Source organism: Equus quagga, chromosome 9 (genome assembly GCF_021613505.1).
Source record: "Equus quagga isolate Etosha38 chromosome 9, UCLA_HA_Equagga_1.0, whole genome shotgun sequence".
In the NCBI taxonomy this organism is placed as follows: domain Eukaryota; kingdom Metazoa; phylum Chordata; class Mammalia; order Perissodactyla; family Equidae; genus Equus; species Equus quagga.
This window is the reverse complement of record NC_060275.1, coordinates 22065895-22092984: the sequence shown is the minus strand read 5'-3', so window position 1 is coordinate 22092984 and position 27090 is coordinate 22065895. Positions and strand designations below refer to the sequence as shown.

At 38.3% G+C, this 27090-nt stretch overlaps 1 protein-coding gene across 1 annotated transcript in view; it reads right to left on the bottom strand.

Moving 5' to 3' along the window:
* The window catches only part of MBD2 (methyl-CpG binding domain protein 2), a gene marked incomplete at its 5' end in the record, with an annotated part of 73138 nt that extends 46048 nt beyond the window's left edge, over window positions 1-27090 (bottom strand). Inside the window, 2 exons of the mRNA XM_046672041.1 lie at window positions 8902-9061; window positions 26804-27090. Of these exons, the coding sequence (XP_046527997.1) occupies window positions 8902-9061; window positions 26804-27090 (447 nt within the window). The remainder of the gene's footprint in view (window positions 1-8901; window positions 9062-26803) is intronic.

Here is a 27090-nt window from a genome sequence, read left to right as displayed (position 1 = left end):
GAAGGACATACAAAAAGAAAAACTGGTTAACAAGTTTCCTCTAGGGAAGAGGACTGGGCCTGAGAGACTGAAGAGGGACAGAGACACTTTCCATGGAATATTCAACATGTGTACAAATTACCTAATCAAATAATAATAAATCAGAGTAACATGAGCATCATGGCAGAGTGAGCTCTCCTCTAGACTCTCCCCACTAAAATACAAGAAAAAGGACATTCATATTCCAACAGAGGACATTCACACAACACAAAAGATGTCTGAGAGACCCACACAGCCATACACCTCAAGATGGAGGTGCTGGACCACCCTCCCCTCAGAGGACGTGGAAGGAGGTAAGGGGAATCTCCTCTCCCTCTCCCAGTGGCGGAAACACTGAGGTCCAGACCATGCGGCTCTGGTGGGGGTGAGGGGGAAAGGGGCGACCCTCTGTGGGAATACCTTCACTCTCCAAGTTCCCTCACAGCCTGTGGGAAAGCCCCACATAGAGGTGACTAAGCTATTGTGGGGGTGTCTTCAATAAGCTGGCAGCCCAGGAGAGAAGATAGCGAGGGCAGAGCAAGAACGCCCCTGGGACCATGTAGGTGAAAGAAAGCATCCCTGCCCCCGCACAGCACTCCAGCTCACCTGGTCAGCCAGAGGGCCCAAGCATAATATAGAAAAGCAGTGGCTGGAGCAAGCGAGTTGCAGATTGCAGTGGGATCAGAATACACAGCTCTTGACCCCCACCCAGTGGTGGCAGGTGGAAGCTGTGACCAAATACTATCACTATGCAGAGGCACAAATTCACACCATAAAACAATATGAAAAAAATATATTAAATCTACAGAAGGAAAATGGCAAGCATGCAGAAATCAGTCCTGAAGGCACAGAAATTTATAATCTAAATGACACAGAACTCAAAATAGCCATCATTAAAAAACTCAAGTTACAAGAAAATACAGATAGTTCAATGAAATCAGAAACTTCTTCACAAAAGAGATTGAAACTATAAAGAAGAACCTATCAGAAATGTTGGAGATGAAAAACAGAATGGAGAAGATTAAGAAAAATCTGGACTCCCTCAATAACAAAGCTGATATTATGGAGGAGCGAATCAGCAGTCTGGAGGACAGAAATACAGAAATGCTTCAGATGGAGGAGGAGAGAGAACTAAGACCAAAAAGAAATGAAGAAATTCTCCAGAAATATCCAGCTCAATTAGGAAATGCAACATAAGAATTATAGGTATTCCAGAGGGAGAGGAATGGAGCAGAAAGCTTGTTCAAAGAAATAAAAGGCGAGAACTTCCCAAACCTGGAGAAGGAGCTGGAAACACAAGTGAAAGAAGCCAACAGATCTCCCAGCTACATCAAGGTAAAAAGACCTTCTCCAAGACATATAGTAGTAAAGCTGCCAAAAGTCAATGACAAAGTAAAAATATTAAGGGCAGCAACGAAGAAGAAAATAACTTACAAAGGAACCCCTATCAGGCTTTCAGGAGATTTCTCAGCAGAAACCTTACAGCTAGGAGAGAGTGAAATGATATATTCAAAATTCTGAAAGACAAAAACTTTCAGCAAAGAATACTCCATCCAGCGAAAATATCCTTCAGATATGATGGAGAGGTAAAAATTTTCCCAGATAAACAAAAGCTAAGGGAGTTCATCACCACAAGAATCCCCTACAAGAAATGCTCAAGATGACCTTCATATCTGAAATAAAAAAGAAAGCGATTACAAAGCCTTGAGAAAGGAGATAAATAGGTATACAAAATCGGAAAACTGCAGCTCTCTAACAGAACAGGTCAGCAAACAATTATAACATTAAAGATAAGGGGAAAGAAAACACAAAATAAATATAACCTCATCATTTTAACCACAAACTCACAACGCAACATGGAGTAAGTTGTGACAATAACAACTTAGGACAGGAAGAGGAAAGGGATGGAATCTGCTTAGTCTAAGGAAATAAGAGGCTATCAGAAAATGGACTATCTCACCTACAAGATTTTTCATTCAAACCTCATGGTAACCACTAAAAAAGTAATCAAAACAGAGACATGATGAATAAAGAGAAAAATTAAAAAACCATCATAGAAAACTACCTAACTGAATTAGTAGTTCAAAACACATGGGACAAGAAACAGGAAGTGCAGAAGAACCTGAAAACGAGCAATAAAATGGCAGCATTAAGCCCTCATATATCAATCATCACTCTAAATACTAATGGATTGAATTCTCCAATCAAAAGACACAGAGTGGCAGGATTGATTAAAAAAAAAGACCCAATAATATGATGCCTCCAGGAAACACATTTCAGCTCTAAATAAAAACACAGGCCCAGAGTGAAGGAATGGAAGATGATACTCCAAGCTAATGGCAAACAAAATAAAGCAGGTGTTGCCATACTTACATCAGACAAAGTAGACTTCAAGATAAAACAGGTAATGAGAGACAAAGAAGGGTAGTATGCAATGATAAAAGGGACACTCCAACCAGAAGACATAACACTTACAAATATATATGCACACAACACAGGCACCAAAGTACATAAGGCAACTATTAACAGACGTAAAAGGAGATATTAATAACAACACAATAATTGTAGGGGATGTTAACCCCCCAGGTACATCAAAGGATAGATCATCCAGACAAAAAGTCAACAAGGAAACAGTGGAACTAAATGAAAAACTAGACCAGATGGACTACTTAGATATATATAAAACACTCTATCCAAAAACAGCAGACCAAGTTCTTCTCAAGTGCACATGGAATATTCTCAAGGACAGACGATACGTTTGGAAATGAGGCAAGCCTCAACAAATTTAAGAAGACTGAAATTGTATCAAGCATCTTTTCTAACCATAATGCTATGAAACTAGAAATCAACTGCAAGAAAAAAGCTGGGAAAGGGACAAAGATATGAAGACTAAACAACATGCTACTGAACAACCAATGGATCATTAAAGAAATTAAAGGAGAAATAAAAAAATACATGGAGACAAATGAAAGTATACTATACCAACACATATGGGATGCAGCAAAAGCAGTTCTAAGAGGGAAATCCATAGCTTACAGGCCCACCTTAACAAATGAGAAAAATCTCAAATAAGCAATCTTAAGCTACACCTAACAGAATTAGAAAAAGAACGAAAACAGCCCAAAGTCAGCAGAAGGAGGGAAATAATAAAAATTAAGAGTTGAAATAAATGAAATTGAAACCAAAAAGACAGGAGAAAGGATCAATGAAACAAAGAGCTGGTTCTCTGAGACAATAAAGAAAACTGACAAACCCTTAGCCAGACTAAGAAAAAAAGAAGGCTCAAAAAAATAAAATTAGAAATGAAAGAGGAGAAATTATAACAGATACCAAGAAATACAAAGGATTATAAGAGAATACTATGAAAAACTATATGCCAACAAATTGGACAATCTAGAAGAAATGGATAAATTCTTAAGACTCATACAACTGCCCAAAACTAAATCAAGAAGAAACAGAGAATCTGAACAGACCAATCATAAGAGATTGAACTGTAATCAAAAACTTCCCCAAAAATAAATCCAGGACCAGATGGCTTCTCTGGAGAATTGTATGAAACATTCAAAGAAGATTTAATACCTGTCCTTCTCAAACTATTCCAAATAATAATAAATCAAAATTTTCAAACTTTCAAAAGAGCAGCCTACTTCGTTTCTAACTTCTCATTTCCCAGAAACTTTCTGGCATTCTAAATATGACTTCTGGTCCTTTCATCCCTCAAAGTTGGTTATGTGAGGTCACCAGATGCCTTCTAATTTGGAAATCCAATGGATACACTACAAAGTCTTTATCTTCCTTGATCTCTCCACAGCATTTCACAAAAATAGTCTTTCCTCGGCTTATATAACACCACATTCTCTTGATTCTCCTACCTTTCTGGAAGTTCCTTCTTACCCTCCACAAGACATTTATTCATTTACTCCTTGCCTACAGTGTCAAAAGATACTTTTCTTCTATTTGCCTTTATGTTGAGTAATCTCAGTGAGTTAGGGCAAACCACTATCACAGGAATTCTCAAAGTGTGACCTGGGAATCCCTGGGGGTCCACAAGATCCTTTCAGAAGTCCAAGAAACAAAATAAATTGAGTTAAATAAACTCAATCTCACCCCATGCCCAAACTTGCTCTTCTTCCTGTTCCCTATCCACTCCTGCCCCAAGTGACTCAAGCCAGAACTGCAGCAGGCTTCACCAATTCCCTCTCACTACAATTATCAGGTACTTACAGCTACTAATTTCTCTTGATTGAATCTCACACCTTTCCATACCTCCTGCTATGGCATTAAATTAAGCCACCATAGCTTTTCTGGACTACAATAGCCCAAACTGATCTACTTTCAGTTTCACCTCTTCCCAACTCTGTTCTTCATACTGCACCCATTCTAAATCCAATACCCAATCTGATTCCCACCATCACCACCAGCTCACTTAAGTTTCTCAAACTACACAGATACTAGCTCTCTACAAGAATTTATTTTTATTATTTTGTTGAAGATAATTAAAACAAGCATCTGCTAGATCATTTGGTTGAGTTCCTAGGACACAGCCATACAGAATCCAAGGCTGTGTTTATAATCACAATACCATACTATATACCAAGATAATTCATGAGAAATAATGGCAGACTTATACAATTAATTACATTCAAGAGAATATGATACTCTTTATTTCCAAATGTATCAAATTTGTGTGAATAGAGAAATGTGATGAAAGAACTGAGTCTTTCCAAGGTCTTAGTAGCACTGACAAGCCAAACTAAAAAAATAACTTGTTCCATACGATATTCATATTGTAAACAATTTGTAAGATACATTATATGTCACATTAATGTTAGGGAAGTTGAATTTTATTAGTTGTGTAACAAGCTTTAATTTATAAACATTTCAGGGTTGTTGTTGAGAGCTGGAAACACTAGGAATTCAGTTTAATGTTTAAACATCTGAAACATTAAAATAAAAAGGAATTTCTGCAACAAAACCAAGTTGGGTAAGTTCCTTAGACATATCATGCACTGAATCATTGCACTCTTCTTTATCCAAGCCTACAGTGTTCTCCAATTAAAATTTTAAAAACTTATCATGTTTTAAAGAAACTAACTTTCTTCTTAAAATGCTGAGGGTCATATCTCTGGAACTTTGAAACATCTCCTCATTAAAAAACCAAAGCCTGCATGAATGCCTAAACAATATTCAGCTTTCGAAGCAAAGGCTTTGTTGTCTGTCTTGTATATTGAGAGGCATAGCTCTAGAACTGTGTTGTCCAATATGGTAGTCACTAGGAATATGTGGCTACTTAATTAAATAAAACTAAAAATTCAGTTATTCAGTCATACTGGCTACATTTCAAGTACTCAACACACACACGTGGCTGGTAGCTAAAACATGTCCATGATCACAGAAACTACTATTGGATAGCACTGCATTGCTCTATAACTTCTCCTTTTGAGAAAGCCGTAAGAAAGCTGCTCATGACTTCAAACATCAACTCGATGTTGATGACTTCCAAATTTTTCGCTAGTCTTTTTCCATTAAGCTAATGGAGTATCTTCAGAAACCTACTTGATATCTCCACTCTACTTTATCAGCTGGAAAGATGGAGGTAGTAGCTGGAAATAATTATGGCAGTGGCAAGAAAATCAGTATGGTACAATGTAATCAAGAATGGAACAGATTTTCAGTGTAAGGTTAAGACTGAGTTTGAGACAAAAGGGAATAGGTAGTGCAAAAACTTTAATAAATATTAATCAAAAGACAATTCCCACTCCACTGTACCCAACCATCCTGAAATAATTAAAAACCACCTTGCAAAGATCTTCAAAAGATATCCTTCTAACCATACCTGAAGATATTATTCACCCAGTAAACTCACTCTTGATATGGAAGATATATTAAGACCACAGTTTATAATCAGTCAATATAAAGTACAACTTAGCCTGTTTCACTTTATTTTAATTACATTTCTAATTCTTTCAAGATAAGTGATTTTTTAAAAACTCAAAAACAACACACTTAATAATGTGCTTCAGCCAGGTTTACAACTATATAACAAAACGCTACCTAAGATTCCTGTTTATAACTTTAATCTCCCAGCTTTCTCTATATTGTATTATAATAAAAAAGACATAATAATTATTAATCACCCACAAATACTTTTTCTGCTTTATAGAGATATTTAATGTTCATGTTACTCCAAAAGAGAGCTTATTTTAAAAAACGCAAACTCCACTTTCTGACTACTTAACTAAAATAAAGTCAGATGCAAAAATCACAGCATGTCTCCAAAATTCAGATAGAAAGCTTCAGAAAACAATGACAATGAAAGGCATTTCTAAAATAATGTATGGTATATTAATTTATTCAGTAAACATTTATGACCACTATAAACTTCTGGAATGAGGTGGATATTAAACCAAATAAACATGAAGCAAACATTTATTGAGTACCTACCATGTGCTAGGCTTTGGACTACATATACAAAAACAACAATAACAATAAGACATGGTCCTGCCCTCGTGGAGCTCACAGTCTAGTTGAAGCAGACAAACAATCACAAATACAATGGCAAAGCACCAGGGAGGCATTATGGAAGAAGGGACTGGTTCTGCCTGGAGAATGCAGGGCAGGCTTCACAGAGATGGAGACAATGGAGCTGGGCCTTGGATGAGTAGGAGTTCACCAGATGGAGGGGAAGGGGGGAAGCGCATTCCAAGCAGAGGAAACAGCACATGAGCAAGCAGAATCTTGAAAGCATATGCCAGGATGCAGGATGATGAGCGGTCCAGTGCAGCTAGAGCATAAAGGTGCACACAAACTAAAGAGACGAATTAGTTTTTGATTTTTAGTGAATCATAACTATCAGGAAGCATATCTTCATATTAAATTTAGTGTAGCTTAACAGTGATTATGGTAACAATAGGGTAGTTTGAAAGTGTTCCATTCATTTCATCAATATTTGAGCCCCTTCAATAGATACCCAGCACTGTGTTTAGAGTTTTAAAAAGACAGTTTTAGACAAATAAATCTTAATTTTCCTCTACATATTTAAGAAGGAAATTAAACCCAGAATAAAGATTTTGTTAAGCTGAAACCACACACCTTCACCAATACATACTTAAGGTCCTAACCTTTTGCTAACTTGAGCCCCCTCTACTTCTACCACTATCTCATATCCTTCTTAACACCTTCATAATTATCAACCAAAAGTAACACCATAGCTAAGCAACACAGAGGCAATTTCAGCCTTCTCGTCCCATTCTACCTCTCTAAAGAAGGTAACTGCCACTGCCTCTATGGAAACCAATGCAAGGTAACCAATGCAAAATATGAAGAAACAATGCATTCTGACCTCCATACCAATTTTTAGAAATTAAACTACTATAAACAAACTATTAAGTTGAATTCTGAATAAAGAGAGATATGAAGCAGAGACCCCCATACACTTCAAGAAAAGTACAAAGATGAGGAGGAAGAGAACTTGGGTCAGGAAGTTTCCTATACTGCCACCAGGCAACACTGTTCACTGAGGTAAGCCTGCTGCTTAGGAAAGTGCAATGGCGAAAGGAAAGGAACTAACATGGCTCAAATGCGTTGCTAGGTGTTTTCACACAAATTCCTATTTACTCCTCACAGTAATGCTAAGGGAAAGATTTTATTACCTTAATTTTAGAAATGAGAAACCTGAGATCATCAGAGGTTAAGAAACTTGCCCATGGGGGCCTGGCCCCTTGGCTGAGTGGTGAAGTTTGCACTCGGCTTCAGTGGCCCAGGTGGGGACTTAGCACCACTCGTCAAGCCATGCTGAGGCAGCGTCCACATAGCAGAGGTAGAAGGACCTAGAACTAGAATATACAACCATGTACTGAGGGGCTTTGGGAAGAAGAAAAAACAAAGATTGGCAACAGATGTTAGATCAGGGCCAATCTTGGGAAAAAAGGAAAGTTGCCCATGACTGCATGAGCTAATAAGTGATGGAACCAGTACATCAAACTGTGCCTGCCTGGGTCCAGAGTCCTTACAGCTCACTACACTGCCTCAGGGTTCCTAAAATGAACACAGCACTCCCAAGGGGTATGCTGGGTTCTATAGTCATATCTCTAGTAAGAAAACCCCTACTTTTCCTTCCACTATTTTCACACAGTCAGTATGAGACAATGGTGGTGGCAACACACATACACATAGATCATCTCTGAAATTTAGAGGGAGAAAAATCGTGAAAAAATGGTTATATAAGATCAGTTGCCCTTGGGGGTAAAAAGCTTTCTTTATAAGGATATTTGATGCTTTAATACAATTAAATTAGCACCATAATTCAAATGTTACTTGTTTAAATTCCTATACAATAAACCAGCAACTAAACAGCTCAATAAATCTCCAATCACAGTATGAGGATAAGAATATTACTCCTAAAGGTCATTATCCTCAACATTATCAAAAGTAAAAGCCAAAACTGTCCTTTCTCAAATCCTAATCCTGAAAACTAAGAGGTAAGTATAAACTATGTGGTAAGGATACTTGCCACATTAAAATTTTGCCTCTTTTTGGGCAACAGGAACTATTTTAAGGGAAAAAATGGAGACAATTAATATCAATAAAGCAATCTTTTGTAAATAGTCCCAGTGGGCCAAAAGTGTGAGGTATGCTGGCCGAGAGAGACACTGAAATGTTCTTTTCAACTCTGCGCAATTTACCTATGCTCTCTTTACAAGTACTGCCAACTATCAGAAAATTAATCAGATTTGGAAGTCAAAATGCTTTGCAGGGGGAGAAAAAAGAAAACAAACCTGGGACGTTCAGACAACCACAATTCTAGTGACATAATTACAGCATAAGATACTTTCTGGAGAGCTTTTAAAGCAGCAGGCATATGCTATAAGTAAATTAACCAACCTTATTTTGATTGAGAGGATCATTCCGCAGTCTCTGTTTGTTCTTCTGTAATTTACTAGGCATCATCTTTCCAGTTCTGAAGTCAAAGCTGCTGAGGTCAACAGTGTTTCCCAGGTACCTTGCCAACTGAGGTTTGCTTCTGAACTTCTTACCACTTGGACTAGAAGAAAGATAATGTTAATTGTATAAAAGACAACAATGATTACCCTAGATCCCTACATATACCTTTTCTGCATGCCTTCCTTTCTGCTCCCAACTGTTACACATCACAATTTTACATGTTTACTTTTTTCAAAGAAACATGAAAGTTTTAAAGGAACTTTGTAACTTCCCTATAAGAAGAGATAATGTGTCATTTACTGTAACACTCCACTCATATAATACACCACTGGACCACATACTGGATGCTACTACAGATTATCCCACTGGTCACTCAGCCACCACTGACAGAATCCCAACACGAACTGCACACACAGCATAATATGCATGCTGCAAATGTCTTCAATCATACAAACGGTTTTCCAAATTGACTTTTGAAATGCTATTTTTTCTGTAAGTATTACATATCATAATGCCACCAGTAATCAGTAAGAACTTCAGAACAAATTCTTCTAAAGTCAACAACCCTTGTTAAAAACACACATACATGGGCCGGCCTGGTGGCACGGCAGTTAAATCTGCACGTTCCACTTTGGTGGCCCAGAGTTCGCCTGTTCAGATCCCAGGTATGGACCTAAGCACTGCTTGGCAAGCCATGCTGTGATAGGCATCCCACATATAAAGTAGAGGAAGATGGGCACAGATGTTAGCTCAGGGCCAGTCTTCCTCAGCAAAAAGAGGAGGACTGGCGCCAGATGTTAACTCAAGGCAAATCTTCCTCAAAAACAAACAAACAAACAAAAAAATGCATATACACACAAGCACTTGGAATCCATATCATCTCTGGGCTACTGATCTGAACTCATGACATTTACAATTGAAAAAAAAAAATTCTTGAATTTTGACCATATTTAAATGCTCCCTAATGTAACTACTGAAAGGTAAATATCTGCAAATGTGTTTATATGTTGCTGACGTGAGTCTTGTTAGGCAAACTCCTACCTTAGAGAAGCATATCAAGAATAATTTACTTCTTGTAAGAAATATTGTCAAAGCTGAAAAATGACAAAAAAGTGCCAGAATTATACAGAGAGCCATAGTATCTGTTCTAAAAACTTTTTTGCTGTGTGGCATTAATCTTCAAAAAAATTTTTATAGGAAGAATGCCCCAAAGTCTTATCTAATAAATTTGCTGAGCCAAATGTGCTAGAATAAACTGTTAAAGTCAGCAGGATATGTCACCAGAAGAGAATTGTGAGAATTCTAGAATCTCTCTCAAAGAAGCCAACGTGCCATATTTAGAACTTAACCTTGCGCCACTGATCATAATAAAAGAATACTTCACCAGGAAGACAAAGGAGAAAAGGCTGGGAAACCAAGCAATAAAATATACCCCTGTAACAGCAAAGCTTCTCTCTGGGTCAAGTCCCAACCAACACAGCCCACTTTGTCACAAACTCTACAGTATTCTACCACCACTGACTGCAAGACAAGAAGATTGTATCAACATTCTTTCTCCACAATGACATGAGGTAAGTATTGCTGAAATACAATTCAAAGTATAGAATTCAGCCTGAAGATGAAGACAACCACCAGTAACAGAACGGAACAAAGCAGACAACTGGAACTCACCAGAGGAAAGAACACAGGATTACGTATAAGCAAACCTCAACTCCCATTTTAATCCAGATATCCAAATAGGCTCAGCATCACAAAATGAAATAGAACGTGACCCTCAACATAGCCCAAAACACAAATCACCCAGCTCTGCTGACTGCAAACTGCCTCCCCGAAACCTGATCTTGCATTGCCCTGTTACGGCACCGCTGTCCACCCCGCACCTAATCATCGAAACTAGAAGGCCACATACAATGCTCAGTGCCCCAGCCCTCAGCCACAGATCCAGTACCAAGTTCTAAATGTTCAGAGATGCCTCAATGCTGACAAAACAGTTTCACCTCCTTAATAACACATCACAAGCCTTCAATCTGTTTAGATATTCCTTTTCCAGACTTTTTACCACCAGCATGGCACCCCACATTCTACACTTAATGTCTCCAAAATATACAGGTTGACAAAATACACAGGTTTGCCTTTCAACCATGTCTTTCCAGATTGAAGGATGAGCATAAGCAATATCTTGCCTGTCATAAGACCACGTACTAAATTCTTCAAGCCCAGCTTAAACGTCACCTCCTCTGTGAAGCTGTCTGTGATTCTCCAATCCACGTCAGAAATAATTCCACTATCCCTGCAATTCTACCGTATTATAACAACTCCTATACATTCCCTCGATGAGTCAAACGACCAGAAAGTACAATGCCACTTTTTAAAACCCTCAAACATGATTTATAAAGGCTAGCACTGAACAAAGTAACTTTCTGAGAACAAAAAAATTTTTATCAGTTGAATAGTAAAGAATATGGTTTTCATTTGAAGACACAATGGGATGGTAAATTCTATGCTTATTTAAGTTATATTGCATGAAATTTAAAATACTGAACTGGAAAATATTTTCATAATTAATCTATTACACTACATATGAAATTAAATATTACTAAAAGACCCAAATTAATGTGAAAAACTGTAAAGATTTCTCTGTTATTACGTCACTTATACAATCACAATTAATTTTAAGTAAGCCAGAATAGTCATAGAGTCCTTATAATCAGATATTCCAGTTACTGGTAAACAAGATTTTGATAAACTATTTGATACACCCCAAAAATGAAAACAACCTCTCCACAAAATAAAATGACAATTCTTGATCAGATATCCCTCTAAAAAGATCTCATTAGTGCAATAAAAAGCTGGGCTCAAGAGTGGACTTTGTTTCAAAAGACTAATATTCCAGAAGATGAAAATATTAAGGTAGCAACTTCTACCAAAAAGATAAGCACTACCATTATGAGGATATAGCTTACAGACAAGTAGAATGTCACTTCTGAAGGAATCAATTGACTTAATTTCACAAATTAACCCTGCAATAAGGAGCTCTTTACATAATAGGTGAAACACCAGTTGCCTAGTGCACCTGAAAACAAACTAGAGCCTCTCTGGAACATTCTCCTCTGGAGCAAAACTCCGAGAGAGAGATCCATCAGTTTTAGATACTCCTCCCCCAAATTAAGCAAATCTAAATACTTAAGAATTCAATTAAAAGGCTATACTCACAAAACGTGATTGCATAGTTTATGATCTAGATTAGCAATTTAACAATGGCTTGAAATAGTTCCTATGTTTAGTGACTTTAAAAATCAAATGGGAAGTATTTATTCTAAGAAAGGTCTGACACACTCTACTGACAAACTAAATTAGCAAAGAAAGAAGGTGGAAATCAAGTTTCAGCTATTAGCATATTGAAAAAAAAAGTTGGAATATCAACCTGTATCCAGTCAGATCTTACTCATCCCAATCACTACCTCGTGTGGTAAAGATGGAATTCTGTGAGGCACCTGTACTGGACAGCTATAAGCACTCGTCATACACACTGGTGCCTTCAGAATACTGGTACAGCCATTCTCTTCTCCATAGCTGCTACAGCTTGTGCTTGGTGCTTTAAAGAGAGTCAACCTGGCTGCCCCCGGGGGGTTTTAAGACCAGGGACCTTCTTCTGCAGGAGATGGAAAGCATCTAGAAGAACAAGGCCCAAAGGAATGGTCAAGCAGAAATTCTGCCCATCATATACAGACCACCTGCACAGTGGCAAAATGACCCTGGAAGTGGCTGAGGAAGTAAATGCTAGAAGAACAAAAAGACTGTACGTCACTTAAGCTCTGGTCTTACCCAGAGTGACTAAATTATCATCTGTGTGACCTCTAAGATGGCCGCTGCAGGTCCCAGTCTCAGACACACCAGGACTTAACATGACTAAGCTTTTATTCTAAAAGCATCAAATTGTAACTTAGGGAAACTACTTTATTTTTTTAACTCTGTAGACTACTGACGGATATTAGTCATTTTCAGTTTTCTCTGCCCAAAGTGATTACTTCTAATCCCAGTAATGAAATATTATTTCACTTTCAACCACAAAAAAAAATTCCCTATCAACTGCCCCCTAGATATGCCAACCCTGAACCAACTTGTGATCTCACCTTTAACTTTTCCTACACGCTAAAGACCCTGAAGCAAAGTAATAATTAAGTGAAAATCAAAAACATGAGTTACATTTTTCCACTTCACTTGAGAACATTCCATCACTTGAACTATGTCTTTGCTTGCTTTCATTATGATTAAACTGTTCATAGCATGTCTCAAACCTAACTCTATCTTAGAGGTTTCTAACTATAGATTACCAAAAAGAAAGAAATTTTATTTGGCATCTGACTTTCAAATCTTAAAAAATTTAATTGATATACCAGAAATACTTAAATTATGGTCACCTTAATTTAGTGATATTCCTTTTTTGTCACTCTATAAACTCACCTAGTAATCCTCACTATCTGAGCCAGACCACTGTAACACACCCTGCCAGGCTGTTATAAAACGTACTCTTCTGATGACCTACCGCCTGCAAGGGAAACCGCACTCTAAAAACACCCCTCTAACAGAGAACAACATACTTTTTCATGTTACTTTGGTGACATGGATAATCATGATATTTATTAAACCATTATGAGAAGACCAGAGGTCTGAGCAAACACAAGTATATCTTCACCCCAGTCTCTAACAGGATGAACTGTGCGGGTGGCACAATCAGTGTGAGTAGGATGAACTGGCCTGTGAGCAGCAGGGAGCCTTGTGGACGGCAGATGGTCAGGTATACGGCTAAAGAGCATCTTCAGAGGTGCGTCGCTCTCCAACATTAGGAAGTACTTCTTGGGGAATAGTAAAAAACTCCGCACTAAAAATTCTATAAGCTACAGCAATGGAATAGTTGGAGAATAAAGAAACATAAGGGGCTGGCCCCATGTCCGAGTGGTTAAGTTCATGAGCTCCACTTTGAGGCCCAGGGTTTACCAGTTCAGGTCCCAGGCGCAGACCTACACACTGCTGATCAAGTCATGCTGTGGTGGCATCCCACATGGAGGAACTAGAATGTCTTGAAACTAGAGTACATAACTATGTACTGGGGCTTTAGGGAAAAGAATTTTTAAAAAAAGAGGAAGACTGGAAATGGATGTTAGCTCAGGGCCAATCTTCCTCACAAAAAAAAAAGAAAAAAGAAAAAAAAGGAAAGAAAGCCAAGGCGAGCAGAGATTTAAAAAAAAAAGAGAGACATCAACTTTTTCCCTACCTCTTTAAATATTAAAGCTTACCTGTTATGAGAGTTAGTATTGAAAGAAAAAGAAAGATTTCTCTAACTTTACATAACAATCGTCTCCAGAAATCAAATTTTAGCTGAGACTAAAAATCTGAAATAAAATTATCTTTTTGCACTTAGGCACAAAACATACAATCAGAAAACTGCCAAACTAACTAATTTAAAGAATGTATGCCATTGCTTCAAAGCTACATGACATACACACAGAAAAACCTATCCAAAGTCAGCTCCCCACTCCCCCTTCCTTAACTCCTGCCCTCCTGTAAATGTAGGCCTTTCCTAAAATGAACCACCCTCAGCTCTCCTCCATAGTTTGTCCCTGGCAGATTTTATCTATGTACTCACTCCTGTTCTTACCTACATATCCATCTCTGATCAGTTACTAAATCCAGTTCCTTCATCATCACCTTTGAAGCCATCCTTCCTTTCCATTTACATTGCCACTGCCTAAATCATTTTTCATCACCTCAGGTCTAAATCACCATGATAGGCTAACTAATTTTCTATTTGCCAGTCTCTCTGCAGTCTAAACTATCCAGACTGCTCTTCCTAAAACACCACTGTGGCCACAGTTCAGTTTAAAAGCCTTCAGGGGACTTTAATTCATGAGCAAAAGGGAGCCAAACATCTTAGCCCTGCATTTGAGATCCTTTTTCATCTAACTTCCTCTTAACTTTTTCAACCCCACTTTCCACTCCTCTTACCCAGTGACTTTTGCTCCAGCCATATTAGTTTATTCACTCTCTCTTTTTTTTTTTTGCTGAGGAAGATTCCCCCTGAGCTAACATCTGTGCCAGTCTTCCTGTATTTTGTATGTGGGTCACTGCCACAGCATGGCCACCAATGAGTGATGTAGGTCCATGCTCGGGAACCAAACCTGGGCCATGGAAGTGGAGCACACCACACGTAACCACTAGGCCACAGGGTCAGTCCCGTATTCACTCTATTTTGAACAGGCTGAATGGTTTCCCTCTCCAGCCCTTTGCAAACCACATCTTTTACCTGGTCATAACACATGTCTCTAACCCCAACCAAGAGCCCAGAAATACCAATCCACCTAATAGCTCCAACAAGCCTTAACAGAACAAAGTAATAGGAATGTCTCCTCCCTCTGAACCCTACAGCAGTTACTGCCTGTATCAGGCAAACAATCATGAACTGCCTGTTGGCATCTCTTTTACTCTAGTTTTGAAATACTGAGCTCTGTATCATTATAAAACTTTCACAAGTTTAAATCATATCTTCACAAATAGCATGGTGAAGTGCTTATTTATGAATGAAATGATATGATGTCAGATTTGCTTCAAAATAATGAAGGCTGAGCCAGGGGTAGTGAATGGGGTATGGATGAAATCAGATTGACAATTGTTGACCTGGGTACTTGGTAGTTTTTTACATGATTCTCTCTACTTTTGTATATATGGTTGAAAATCTCTATAAAAAAATGTTTAAAACATAATCATTATAAGTGTGCAAGCTGAGAGGGCATACAATGGAGAAAAGAAAGTCTTTTCAACAAATGGTGCTGGGAAAACTGGAAAGCCACATGTAGAAGAATGAAAATTGACCATTCTTTTTCACCATTCACCAAAATAAACTCAAAATGAATCAAAGACCTAAAGGTGAGACCTGAAACCATAAGGCTTCTGGAAGAAAACGTAGGCAGTACACTCTTTGACATCAGTATTAAAAGGATCTTCTCGGACACCATGCCTTCTCAGAGAAGGGAAACAATAGAAAGAATAAACAAATGGGACTTCATCAGACTAAAGAGCTTCTTCAAGGTAAATGAAAACAGGCTTGAAACAAAACAACAACCCACTAAATGGGAAAAAATATTTGCAAGTCATATATCTGACAAAGGCTTAATATCCATAATATATAAAGAACTCTCACAACTCAACAACAAAAAATCAAACAACCCAATCAAAAAATGGGCTGGAGACATGAACAGACATTTCTCCAAAGAAGATATACGGATGGCCAATAGGCACATGAAAAGATGCTCATCATCGCTGATCATCAGGGAAATGCAAATCAAAACTACACTAAGATATCACCTTACATCCATTAGAATGACAAAAATATCTAAAACTAATAGTAACAAATGTTGGAGAGGTTGTGGAGAAAAAGGAACCCTCATACACTGCTGGTGGGAATGCAAACTGGTGCAGCCACTATGGAAAACAGTATGGAGATTCCTCAAAAAATTAAAAATAGAACTACCATACGATCCAGCCATCCCACTACTGGGTATTTATCCAAAGAGCTTGAAGTCAGCAATCCCAAAAGTCCTATGCACCCCAATGTTCATTGCAGCATTATTTACGATAGCCAAGACATGCAACCTAAGTGTCCATCAACAGACGAATGGATAAAGATGATGTGGTACATATATACAATGGAATACTACTCAGCTGTAAAACAGAACAAAATCATTCCATTTGCAATAACTTGGATAGACCTTGAGGGAATTATGTTAAGTGAAATAAGCCAGAGAGAAAAGGATAATCTGTGTACGACTCCACTCATATGAGGAATTTAAAATTATGGACTAAGAACAGTTCAGTGGATACCAGGGGAAAGGTGGGGTCGGGGGTGGGCACAAAGGGTTAAGTGGTGTACCTACAACATGACTGACAAACATTAATGTACAACTGAAATTTCACAAGATTGTAACCCATCATTAACTCAATAAAATAAATAAATAAATAAATAAATATGTAAGCTGAATATTTCCCCTGAAAGTTGGAAAGTACTTTTTAAAAATATGAAGAGTTTAGGAAAGTAACTCTGAGCATTAAATAATTTTCTTAGCACTTGGGTGGGGGTGGGGATGGAGAATTATTTTTAAAGTATCAATAAGGAAAAAAATTTATTTACAATTTAGCTACTGATAAAACATGACAGCATTCCACCTTCTCCCTCAAGATAAATGTTTAAGGAATCATCACACAATTTTAAATGGTATAAAAGACCTTAAGTATAATTCACATTCTGTACCAATCATCCTCATTCCATTAACTAGTATTTATGTAACAAAAATTACATACAAACAATATATTACTGGTGGCAAACTGTGTGATCTCTATATCATGGTTAAGAAAAAATTAAAAGCCAGGGCGAGCCACTAAAAAATAAAAAATGAATGAATGCAGAATTCTACTTAATCTTATCTCACTGCCTTAAGGCACTCAGTTTCTGAGGGAGGAAAAAGGAAAAACACTGGTTATTTTAGCTGAATTGGGGACTGGACACTTGCTGTGGAAATGTCAGAAATTAAATCTGTCTTGAGAATTATTTCACAATATAATGTGGGGAGGGGGTGGGGGAGGCGGCTGGATACTGATGAAACAAGACTGGGCAGGAACTGATCATTGTTAACTGGCTCATGAGCACATGGGGGATTCATTACACTTTTCTATCCACTTTTGCTTTTGCATATGTTTGAACTTTTCCATAATAGAAAATAGATAGGTAGATAAGTATACCCAAAAAGCAGACTATATTTTTTTTTAAAAAAGGCTAGGAGCCTCCAGGAAAGCCCTTTTTAAAGAGATGCATTCATCACTGCATACACGTTAAAAAGAATTTTAAGGACATTCACCCTTGCTTTAATCTATGGATTCCTCCAGTAGAAAAAGAATAAGAGCCAGGCCCGATGGCCTAGCGGTTAAAGTTCGGTGCACTCTGCCTCAGTGGCCCAGGCTCAGTTCCCAGTTGTGGAACCATACCACTCGTCTGTCAGGAGCCACGCTGTCGTGGTAGCTCACATAGAACTAGAAGGACTTACAACTAGAATATACAACTGTCTACTGGGGCTTTGGGGAGAAGAAAAAAAAACAATAAAAGAACATATACACATACACACTTGTGTGTACGCACGTATGCACACACACAGACAAATATATCCAAAAAACAGAATGGAAGGCAATGTGTCAAAATATTAGCAATGATTCTCTTTGGGAATATAATAATGATTGTCATTTCTCTTTATATACTCTCCTATATTTTCCCCATTTTCCACAGTGAGCACAGGTTACTTTAAAATCAGTGGAGAAAATGGAGTAATTTTAAAAGCCCCAGTGAACATGTATAACCTAAGGTCTGCCCTAATTACATTTCAAAATACAGCAAAATATTGTGACGCTTCACAATATTCACAAACACACGCGTCTACTTATGTTGCTTAATTAAGTGAAAAGAAAGAAACTAACATTTTATTAATCTACTGACAATCTACTGCATGCCAAATGCCTTACATGTATTTTCACTTAATCTCAAAAAGTTCCATGAGGTAGAATTCTTACTCTCAGTTTATATTTGAAGAATCAGAGGCTTACAGAAGCTTAAAAATCTGTCCAAGTTAAAACACTAAAGCAAGATTCAAAATTCAAGTCCCAATCTTCTGACTCAAAAGTCCCCTTTCTTAGTCTAAACCAGTGCTATGCACGTGTGGTCTATGAACAGACTTACTGGTCTTCTTATAAGTACAGAAGCAAAGAGAAAACATTTAGAAACTGCTATGGTAATCTGACAGGTTAAGTTTATGACTGTAAAACCTAATAGTAAAAAGTTGCAGGGCCAGCCCGGTAGCACAGCAGTTAAGTGCACACGTTCTGCTTCTCAGCGGCCCAGGGTTCATCAGTTCGGATCCCGGGTGCAGACATGGCACCACTTGGCACGCCATGCTGTGGGAGGCGTCCCACATCTAAAGTAGAGGAAGATGGGCACGGATGTTAGCTCAGGGCCAGTCTTCCTCAGCGAAAAGAGGAGGATTGGCAGCAGTTAGCTGAGGCCTAATATTCCTCAAAAAAAAAAAAAGAAAAGAAAGAAAAAAGTTGCAACATGTATTTTGTATGTCCACGTTGATATTATTTTTATACTATTTTTTATTGTAGACTACTTCCGACCAAGATACTTTGACAAACAGCTTCACAGTTATAGTACAAAGAAATAATTCATTTGTTAAAAGTAGGTAGAAACATATTATCCTTCCAAGATGATACAAAAGCAATTTTTGATGGTGCTTTTTTAAAGCACAGGATAAAAGGATTTTTTTAAACATTAAAAATGGAATCAAAAGTTCTGTAGACCCCCTTAGGTCTAAAAATCTATATATAATGTATATACCAACACTAAACACATATAAGTTTAAGGAAAACTGAGAACACTTACTGAGCCATTCAATATTTGGATACCTGACAGAGCACAAGGCGTGATACTGAGTAGGGGACACAAGACTGCCTCTATAGTGCAGGCCTTTAACAGCCAGCATTAACCAGAAGTTTTTCTGGATCACTTAATAGAAAAATGTATTAACCATTTGCTTCATTCAGCAAGCAATTATTAAGAGCCTTCCATATACCAAGGACTGTGCTGGATACTGAAGATTCAAAAATGAATCAGACTCAGGCCCTGCCCTTGTGGAGGTTCAGAATCTGGTGGTCAGCAACACTTGCCAATTACCTATCACAGCAAATACAGAAAAGGTTAACAGAAGTATTCTCAAAATGCCATAGGAGTTGCCCATTTCTGCTAGGGGCCTTTTTAAAGAGATGCATACATCACTGCATACATGTTAAAAAGAATTTTAAGGTCATTCATCCTTGCTTTAATCTATGGATTCTTCCAGTATAAAAAGAACAAGGAAAAGACTACCTTTTTTTTTTTTTTTGGAGGAAGATTAGCCCTGAGCTAACTGCTGCCAATCCTCCTTTCTTTGCTGAGGAAGACTGGCCCTGAGCTAACATCCGTGCCCATCTTCCTCTACTTTATATGTGGGACGCCTACCACAGCATGGCTTGCCAAGCGGTGCCATGTCCGCACCCAGGATCTGAACCGGCGAACCCTGGGCCACCGAAGCGGAATGTGTGAACTTAACCGCTGCACCATTGGGCCAGCCCCAGAAAAGAATATCTTTAGAAGATGATGTTCTTCTTCCTCACATTTGTAAATCATTCATAATTGTTCCTGACAAATGCTAAGTACTCAATTTTAAAATCTAAGTTTAAATTATATTTACTAATATTTATATTCACATACAGCTTATGTAGCCAAGTTCCCAAATGAGTCTGAATTCATATTCTAATAAGATGAGGCAAAATCCTATGATCCACAGATATTATTCAAATTTCATTCTATTTCATACTTTTATTCTCCTTCCTTGGGAAGTTTTAGTTTTTAAAAGTTCTGATGAAATTAAGTAAAACTTCATTTTATAATTTGCCTAATCATTTCTTAGTGGAAATGGCAAACAGCAATAAAAGATCAATAAACAAGAGCTGCCAAGGGTATTGATATTCCAAGCCAAACAGTAAATCCATGAAATAAGAGTTGATGATTTATTTCTAATTCATCATGCAGGTCTGAGAAGACCTCAAACACAGGCTAAAAGGTTATTAATTTCTACTAGTCCCACTATAAAATCTAAAAAAGAACAAAAACAAAAAAAGCATCACCTCCTTTGCAAATCACCTGCTTCTGTTCCATTAATTAAAACTAAATGATGAAAAAGTAAATTATGACTATATCTCAACAAATGAAATTTTAAAAGCAACCTGAAAAAATCATCTATCAATTTCTGTTGGAGATTACTTTTAGCATGTATGTGTATCAGTTCCTCTTGGGCTGTGTATTTCCTCTGTTACAGGTATTGTGGGTGTTCTGGCAGGTGAGACTTTGCATGTCAGATTCTAAAAATCAGACGCAGAACAGATGGCAATGTTGCACCTTAACAAAAATTCCTCTAGCACATCACAAAAAGATGTGATAGTACAGATGAGGGAGAATTACCAACCAGGGCACAATTTTCACCATACCTAGACATCTTTTGTTTCTGGATCCAGGCTTCAATCAGGCAATAACAAGAAAAAAGACTAAAAGCAAGTCAAACGTTCAATTATGCAATAAGCATCTAATAAATACTGCATTTCTTTCCTCTCTCCAACTAGAGATTTTTTTTTTTAAAGTGGTCTGTAGGGTACCATTTCAACTCTATCTCAACTCTGAAAGAAGCATCTGAGCTTTCTGCAGGAACCACCTAAAACTATCTCATAAGCTACATTTAGCCTGCAAGTTACAATTTGATTTCTTCTAATTTAAGTGAAAGCTTTCAAAATGAAGACGACCTAAGCTCGCACCTTGGGGAACGTGTTGCCTATCTGAATATCTGAGAAACAAAAGGGTCAATCATACATTAAACATGTAGCAAAGGGGGGTGGGGGGGCAAAGAAGGGGTAAACATTTCTAAACAAAATGATCACTTCTATTACCTAGAATAAAACTGCTTTAATTATGTTAACTTACCACAGTTTTTCAACTTTTCCTCAAATATTACATAGAGCTGGAAGATCATCTTTTGGTACAATGGCTTCACTACGAAATAGGATTGAAAATTTACCTTTTGTCAACTTCAGGATGCAAGCATAATAGTGAACAATTACATTATCCCAGTGGCACACCAAGCTCAACAGAGTAGATCAGGCATGAGATGCTGCAATATTTGAGAATACAGTAAGGATCTCTATTTGAGGCAGCGGAGCAGGGTGGTTAAGAGTTCCCGGGTTAAGCCACCTGCATCAGGATTCTAATGTCTTATTTAACATCCCTGTCCTAACTCCCTGCTTATTAAATGGAGATAATTGTACCCATGGTTTATAGGGTTATAAGGATCCAATAAGGTAATACATGTAAAGCATTTAACAAAATAATACTAACAGCTGCCAAAATTATGAGAGCTGTAACATAGAATACACATAGCATAAAGGCACAAAAGATCCCATACTATATACTATACAGTCAACAAAATTCAAATGTTGATTTCTTACTTGTGTCTGCACTATGAGCACCGAGATGTTTTTCCATATTTTCATCTTGATATATATATAAATACCTATATTTTTAACATATCTCTGATATGCACCCATCTTATTTGCCACTTTGCTATATCTCTAACACTCAAAAAGATAAAAGCTTTCTTCGTTCTATAAGACCCTCAGCATTAATGATGAAAGTCAGAAACGTGAAAATGTTTGGATTTAATAAAATATCTCAACCAATTTGATCCCAGCACAACACCACAGGTAATACAAAGCAACACCTAAGAAGTCATTTAAGACTTGTCTGACAAAATTTTAAGTGTCATATCAATCGGTAAACACAAATTTAGCATCCGTGTGTTCAGCACTGTGCCTAGGGGGAAGGAAGACAGGTATGTGAGAAAGCCACAGGTTCTAAGGAAATGAACATGAAAGTAACACAGGGGACAGGTTTAACAACACAGAGATGACCAGAAAGAAAAATTTAGGGGAAGGCCAGTTTACTGAAGCCAAAGAGATTTTAATATTTAAGAACTGTGACAATGGATCTCTCCGCTGGTCCCTTCAGCTAGTTTTTTCCCACAAGACTACATGTGAGAGTCTGTTTTTTTTAAGACAAAAAAAAAGGGGGGGGAGAGAACAGGTCTGGTTGACCTTTGGCATCCTCAGTGATTCAGAATCCATGCCCTCAAGGCACCATACCAGCCCTTAGTAACAAATGGGATAATGGGATATACCTATGTTTTCTTTGTTTGTTTGTTTTTTGGTGAGGAAGACTGGCCCTGAGCTAACATCTGTTCCCAATCTTCCTCTATTTAGCACATGGGACACCGCCACAACATAGCTTGATGCGTGACGTGAAGGTCCACGCCCAGGATCCAAACCCATGAACCCTGGAGTGCCAAAGCAGAGCACCTGAACTTCACCACTATGCCACCGGGCCAGCCCCCTATACGTTTTTTAAAGCCTATTTATACGTTCAGCCCATAACAACTTGCGTTATTTCACGAATTGTTTTTCTTAATTAGTCTTTAAAAATATAAAGCTTCAAGAGATCTAGGTATTTATTTTACTGTTCTGGAACTGAATCCTTATAACACTATGAGGTACAGGTACAATCATATCCACTTTACAAATGGGGAAAGCACAGCACTGGGAAGTATAAGCAACATGCTCAGGCTGCACCACTGGTAAGTGCAGAGTCAGAATACCAACTCCAGACCTCTTAACCCCTGTCCTCTGCTGCCTTCCCTAGAGACTCCTGCTTTTACCATATCACTCATGATTCTGGATTTTCTAGACCTCCATTATATTGCCTCTGAGTCTTCTTTCTAGATCAAGGTGAAATCTTTTTAGTCTCTTTTCATGCACCTGCTCCCTTTATTTTAATTGTTCTCTGGTTCCATTTTATCTTTTTTTTCCAGAGAAATCATCAGGTACCAATGCATCATAATTTTGAGGAAAGAGTTAAAACTGTTTACTATTCTGTTTCCAATATCCAACCAGATGATATTTTATGGCAGCAGCTGTAAAAGGTTAGTATGACTCCCAGGTCTTTAGTCCAGTTACAACCAAAAGTCTAGAACCCAACAAGTTTAGAGTTGATAAAAAAGCAAAAGGCACGCGATAGCTACAAAAGGTTCCTGTGTAGAGGAAAATAATACTTCAAAAATATCAATCTGCAAGTGAAGGGAACTAAAAACTGGAAATGACAGGAGTCAAGTAGACTAGTTAGAAAATTACTGTTCAAATAATAGATTCATATGATGCCAACAAACTTTTTCAGAAACTATACCAATGGATCTAGTACTTTACCAAGCCACACCCTTTCTAAAACCAAACTTTAGACGATAATATAAGAACTGCCACAATACTATCAGTAATCCTGACAGAAGGCATAATTATATTGTTTAACTGGCAACCAGAGGCACGCCTTCCTATTAGAACTTGGCAGTCTCAGGAAACAGTCAAAATACCATTCTACCAAAATTTGAGGCTTTCTCCATGAGCTTAATTTAAGTCCAATTAATAAGCGTAAGACACACCCTACGTTAACAGACACAGATTTATTTAAACTACTCTCCCCAGGGGCAGGCTAATTCAGGAGTTAGCGTTATTAGAATCGTGTGAACAACCGGGTGCAGGTGTTCACATTACCAAAAGGAGAGTCAACTCTTCACTCATCTATTAACAGATATGGCTGGTGTTTTGTGAGCTAGTGGTTTTTAACGGGTGGGGCATATTTCGGGATGCTAATATGCAAAGCAGTGACACTGCAGATCGAAAAATAACGTGTTCACCTTTACTACGGGTAGGTGACCTCCATCATTCATCACTGAAAACAAAAGTCAAAGAGTAACTGCTGTATCACAAGTATCACATCATGCTACATGTGTCCTCCTGCCTCAGCATGTAACCTCTCAGAAGGAAATCAACACTGGATAGCAACTAACACTTTATAGGTAGTCCACAAACAACATACAACATCCTTCCAGCCCTGAATTAAGCACATGTGGCACAAATCTGTTCTATGCGTCCTTTCATTTTACATAAACAAGTAAAAAGCAAACGATGTTGCACTGTCTCATAAAAAGACTAATTTTAGAGAGCAATTATCACTATACTGTTGTGATTTGTCTGAAGAATTTGTTTAGAAAGTTTGTTTTAAATTGATTCTATCAGTTTCTCTACCATAAAATATCTATTGAGTTTGCATAAAAAAGTTGACATCAAAAGAAATTACAATGCATTCAAAAAAACAGTAAGTGACCACAAATCAGAATGAGTCCCACAGCAATCTGTCTTTTTGAAACAACTATTCCAGCTATCGCAAAGAAAGCAACAAAAAAAAGCTTTGCAATTACGAAGTTAGTTTGAAGAAATACGTCACCTCAAAACCAAACAAAACATATCCCAGGAGAAATGCCATAAGGAGTGAAACTCAAAGTTTAAGATGCTTTACTGAGAATACACTAGTCACCTATTCCTCAAGGAGTTCAATCCCAGACACAGAATATTCCTGTCAAATGTAACTCCCTATAAGACATCAATACAGAGTAAACAGAAAAAGGTTATGCATACACCTGAGAAAACAGGAGCTGTTCATTAAAAAATATGCAAAATGAACTGTGAATAGCAATAACAGAAGTGAACTTGAGAGGAGGAACCATTTGTTCCACAATAACTTTCTTAGCATCACTGAAGTAAATTTAAGGATGAGGAAACAGAAAACAAGATAACCACCTTTGTATGCTTAACATAAGTTTTTCATTTTATCATTTAAGATTTCAAGCTGAGCGGTCTCAGATCAAGAGATAAAATAAGTTCTAACGAACACCACTTTCATTTTATTTTTTTACTTGAAAAAGTGAAATCAATTTACTGAAACTACTCATCCATATACTTAAGCAACCATCAGGAATACGCTCATATTTACATGTTAGACCATTAGTGATCATATTCTTGTATGTGCATATGTATGCATGTATGTACACATACACACGTATGTATACTTTTTAACCTTTTAGATCTATTAAAGAGCATTCTCAATTCATAAACACTGTGCTGTGTGTATACATATACATACAAACACATTTTCCAGAGGTAATGTATTAATAACCTACTTGATGTTGGAAGAAAGGAAATCCTTCATAACCTTATTCCAGTGGCTACATGGCTGACAACAACTGTCTCTAACACCCAAATAAATTCCCTGAAAAGTGATTCGGCCCTCCAAGCCACTGAATATAACACATATTTATATTCTCTTCTATAAATAGAATGATTTATAAGAAAAGCTAGTAAATTTGTCGATAAGAAAATTTCACTGATATCAAAAGCCTCAGATGCTCTCCTGAGCTTACTGGGTCATCCAAACTAATGAGACGGACAGCATGATCACAAGACTGCAAGACCACATCAAGCTGAAAACCGTGAATCATTTAGACCAAGATTTCTCAACCTCAGCACTGGTGACATTTTGGGCCAGATAATTCTTTGTTGCGGGGACTGTCCTGTGTTATTGCGGAATACTTAGCAGCATCCCTCACCTCTACCCAGTAGATGCCAGTAGCACCCCCTTCCAAGGTGTGACAACCAAAAATATCCCCAGACATTGCCAAATGTCCCCTGGGGGACAAACTGTGGTTTATAAGTCTAACAACTTATTTAGTGTTTCAGTTTTCAAGAGAGTAAGTTCTGCAACACCAAGAGAGTTTCAAGAAACTTCAGGCATTCCAAATGGCTACTTTATATGAAACTTTCCTGGATGCCACAAAGTAACTGAAACTTTGTTACCATAGATTGCTAATTCTTCCACATGTGCATGATTAAACACTCTTGTGATGATGAATCTGGGACAGGCTGGGACAGATGCCAACAGTGACTGGGTTTTATAGCTTCGATGAATTACACCTTCTTTTAACCCTTCAGTGGACTAATCAGCCCTGCCAGAGTAACCCTTTCTTGGCAAACCATTTTCGCCAACACCTTCAACATAAGACGCTCTCCTCTGGGCTCTCACCATTCAGACACTGTGCCTGTCACTGCCCTGGGGTCAACTCTCACCCAAGGTCTCAGGCACCTTCTACTACAGGGCCAGCCTGTCTTTACCACTTCCCTTGGGCCCCTGCTCTCATCTTGATATCCCCTGCCCAGGTCACCTCTTGACCCCTGACCCCGGCCTGACCCCGTTGCCCCCTCCCCGCCCCCAGGGCGGTACCTGAAGTAGTAGACATCACTCTTGCCGGCACTGAGCCCAGATTTTCGGATCACTTCCTCCTTCTTCCATCCGGGGGGGAGGGCCGGGCAGTCCATCCTCTTCCCGCTCTCCGTGGCCCGGGGTCCCCTGGGCCCCGGCCCCGCGCTCCCCGACGGGAAAGGGACCGGCTCCCGCCGGGGGGCGCCGCCGCCACCGCTGCTGCCGCCGCAGCCGCCGCCGTCGCCGCCAAGGCCGCTGCCGCCGCTCGGGGGACGGCCGCGGCCCCGGCCCCGGCCCCGGCCCCGTCC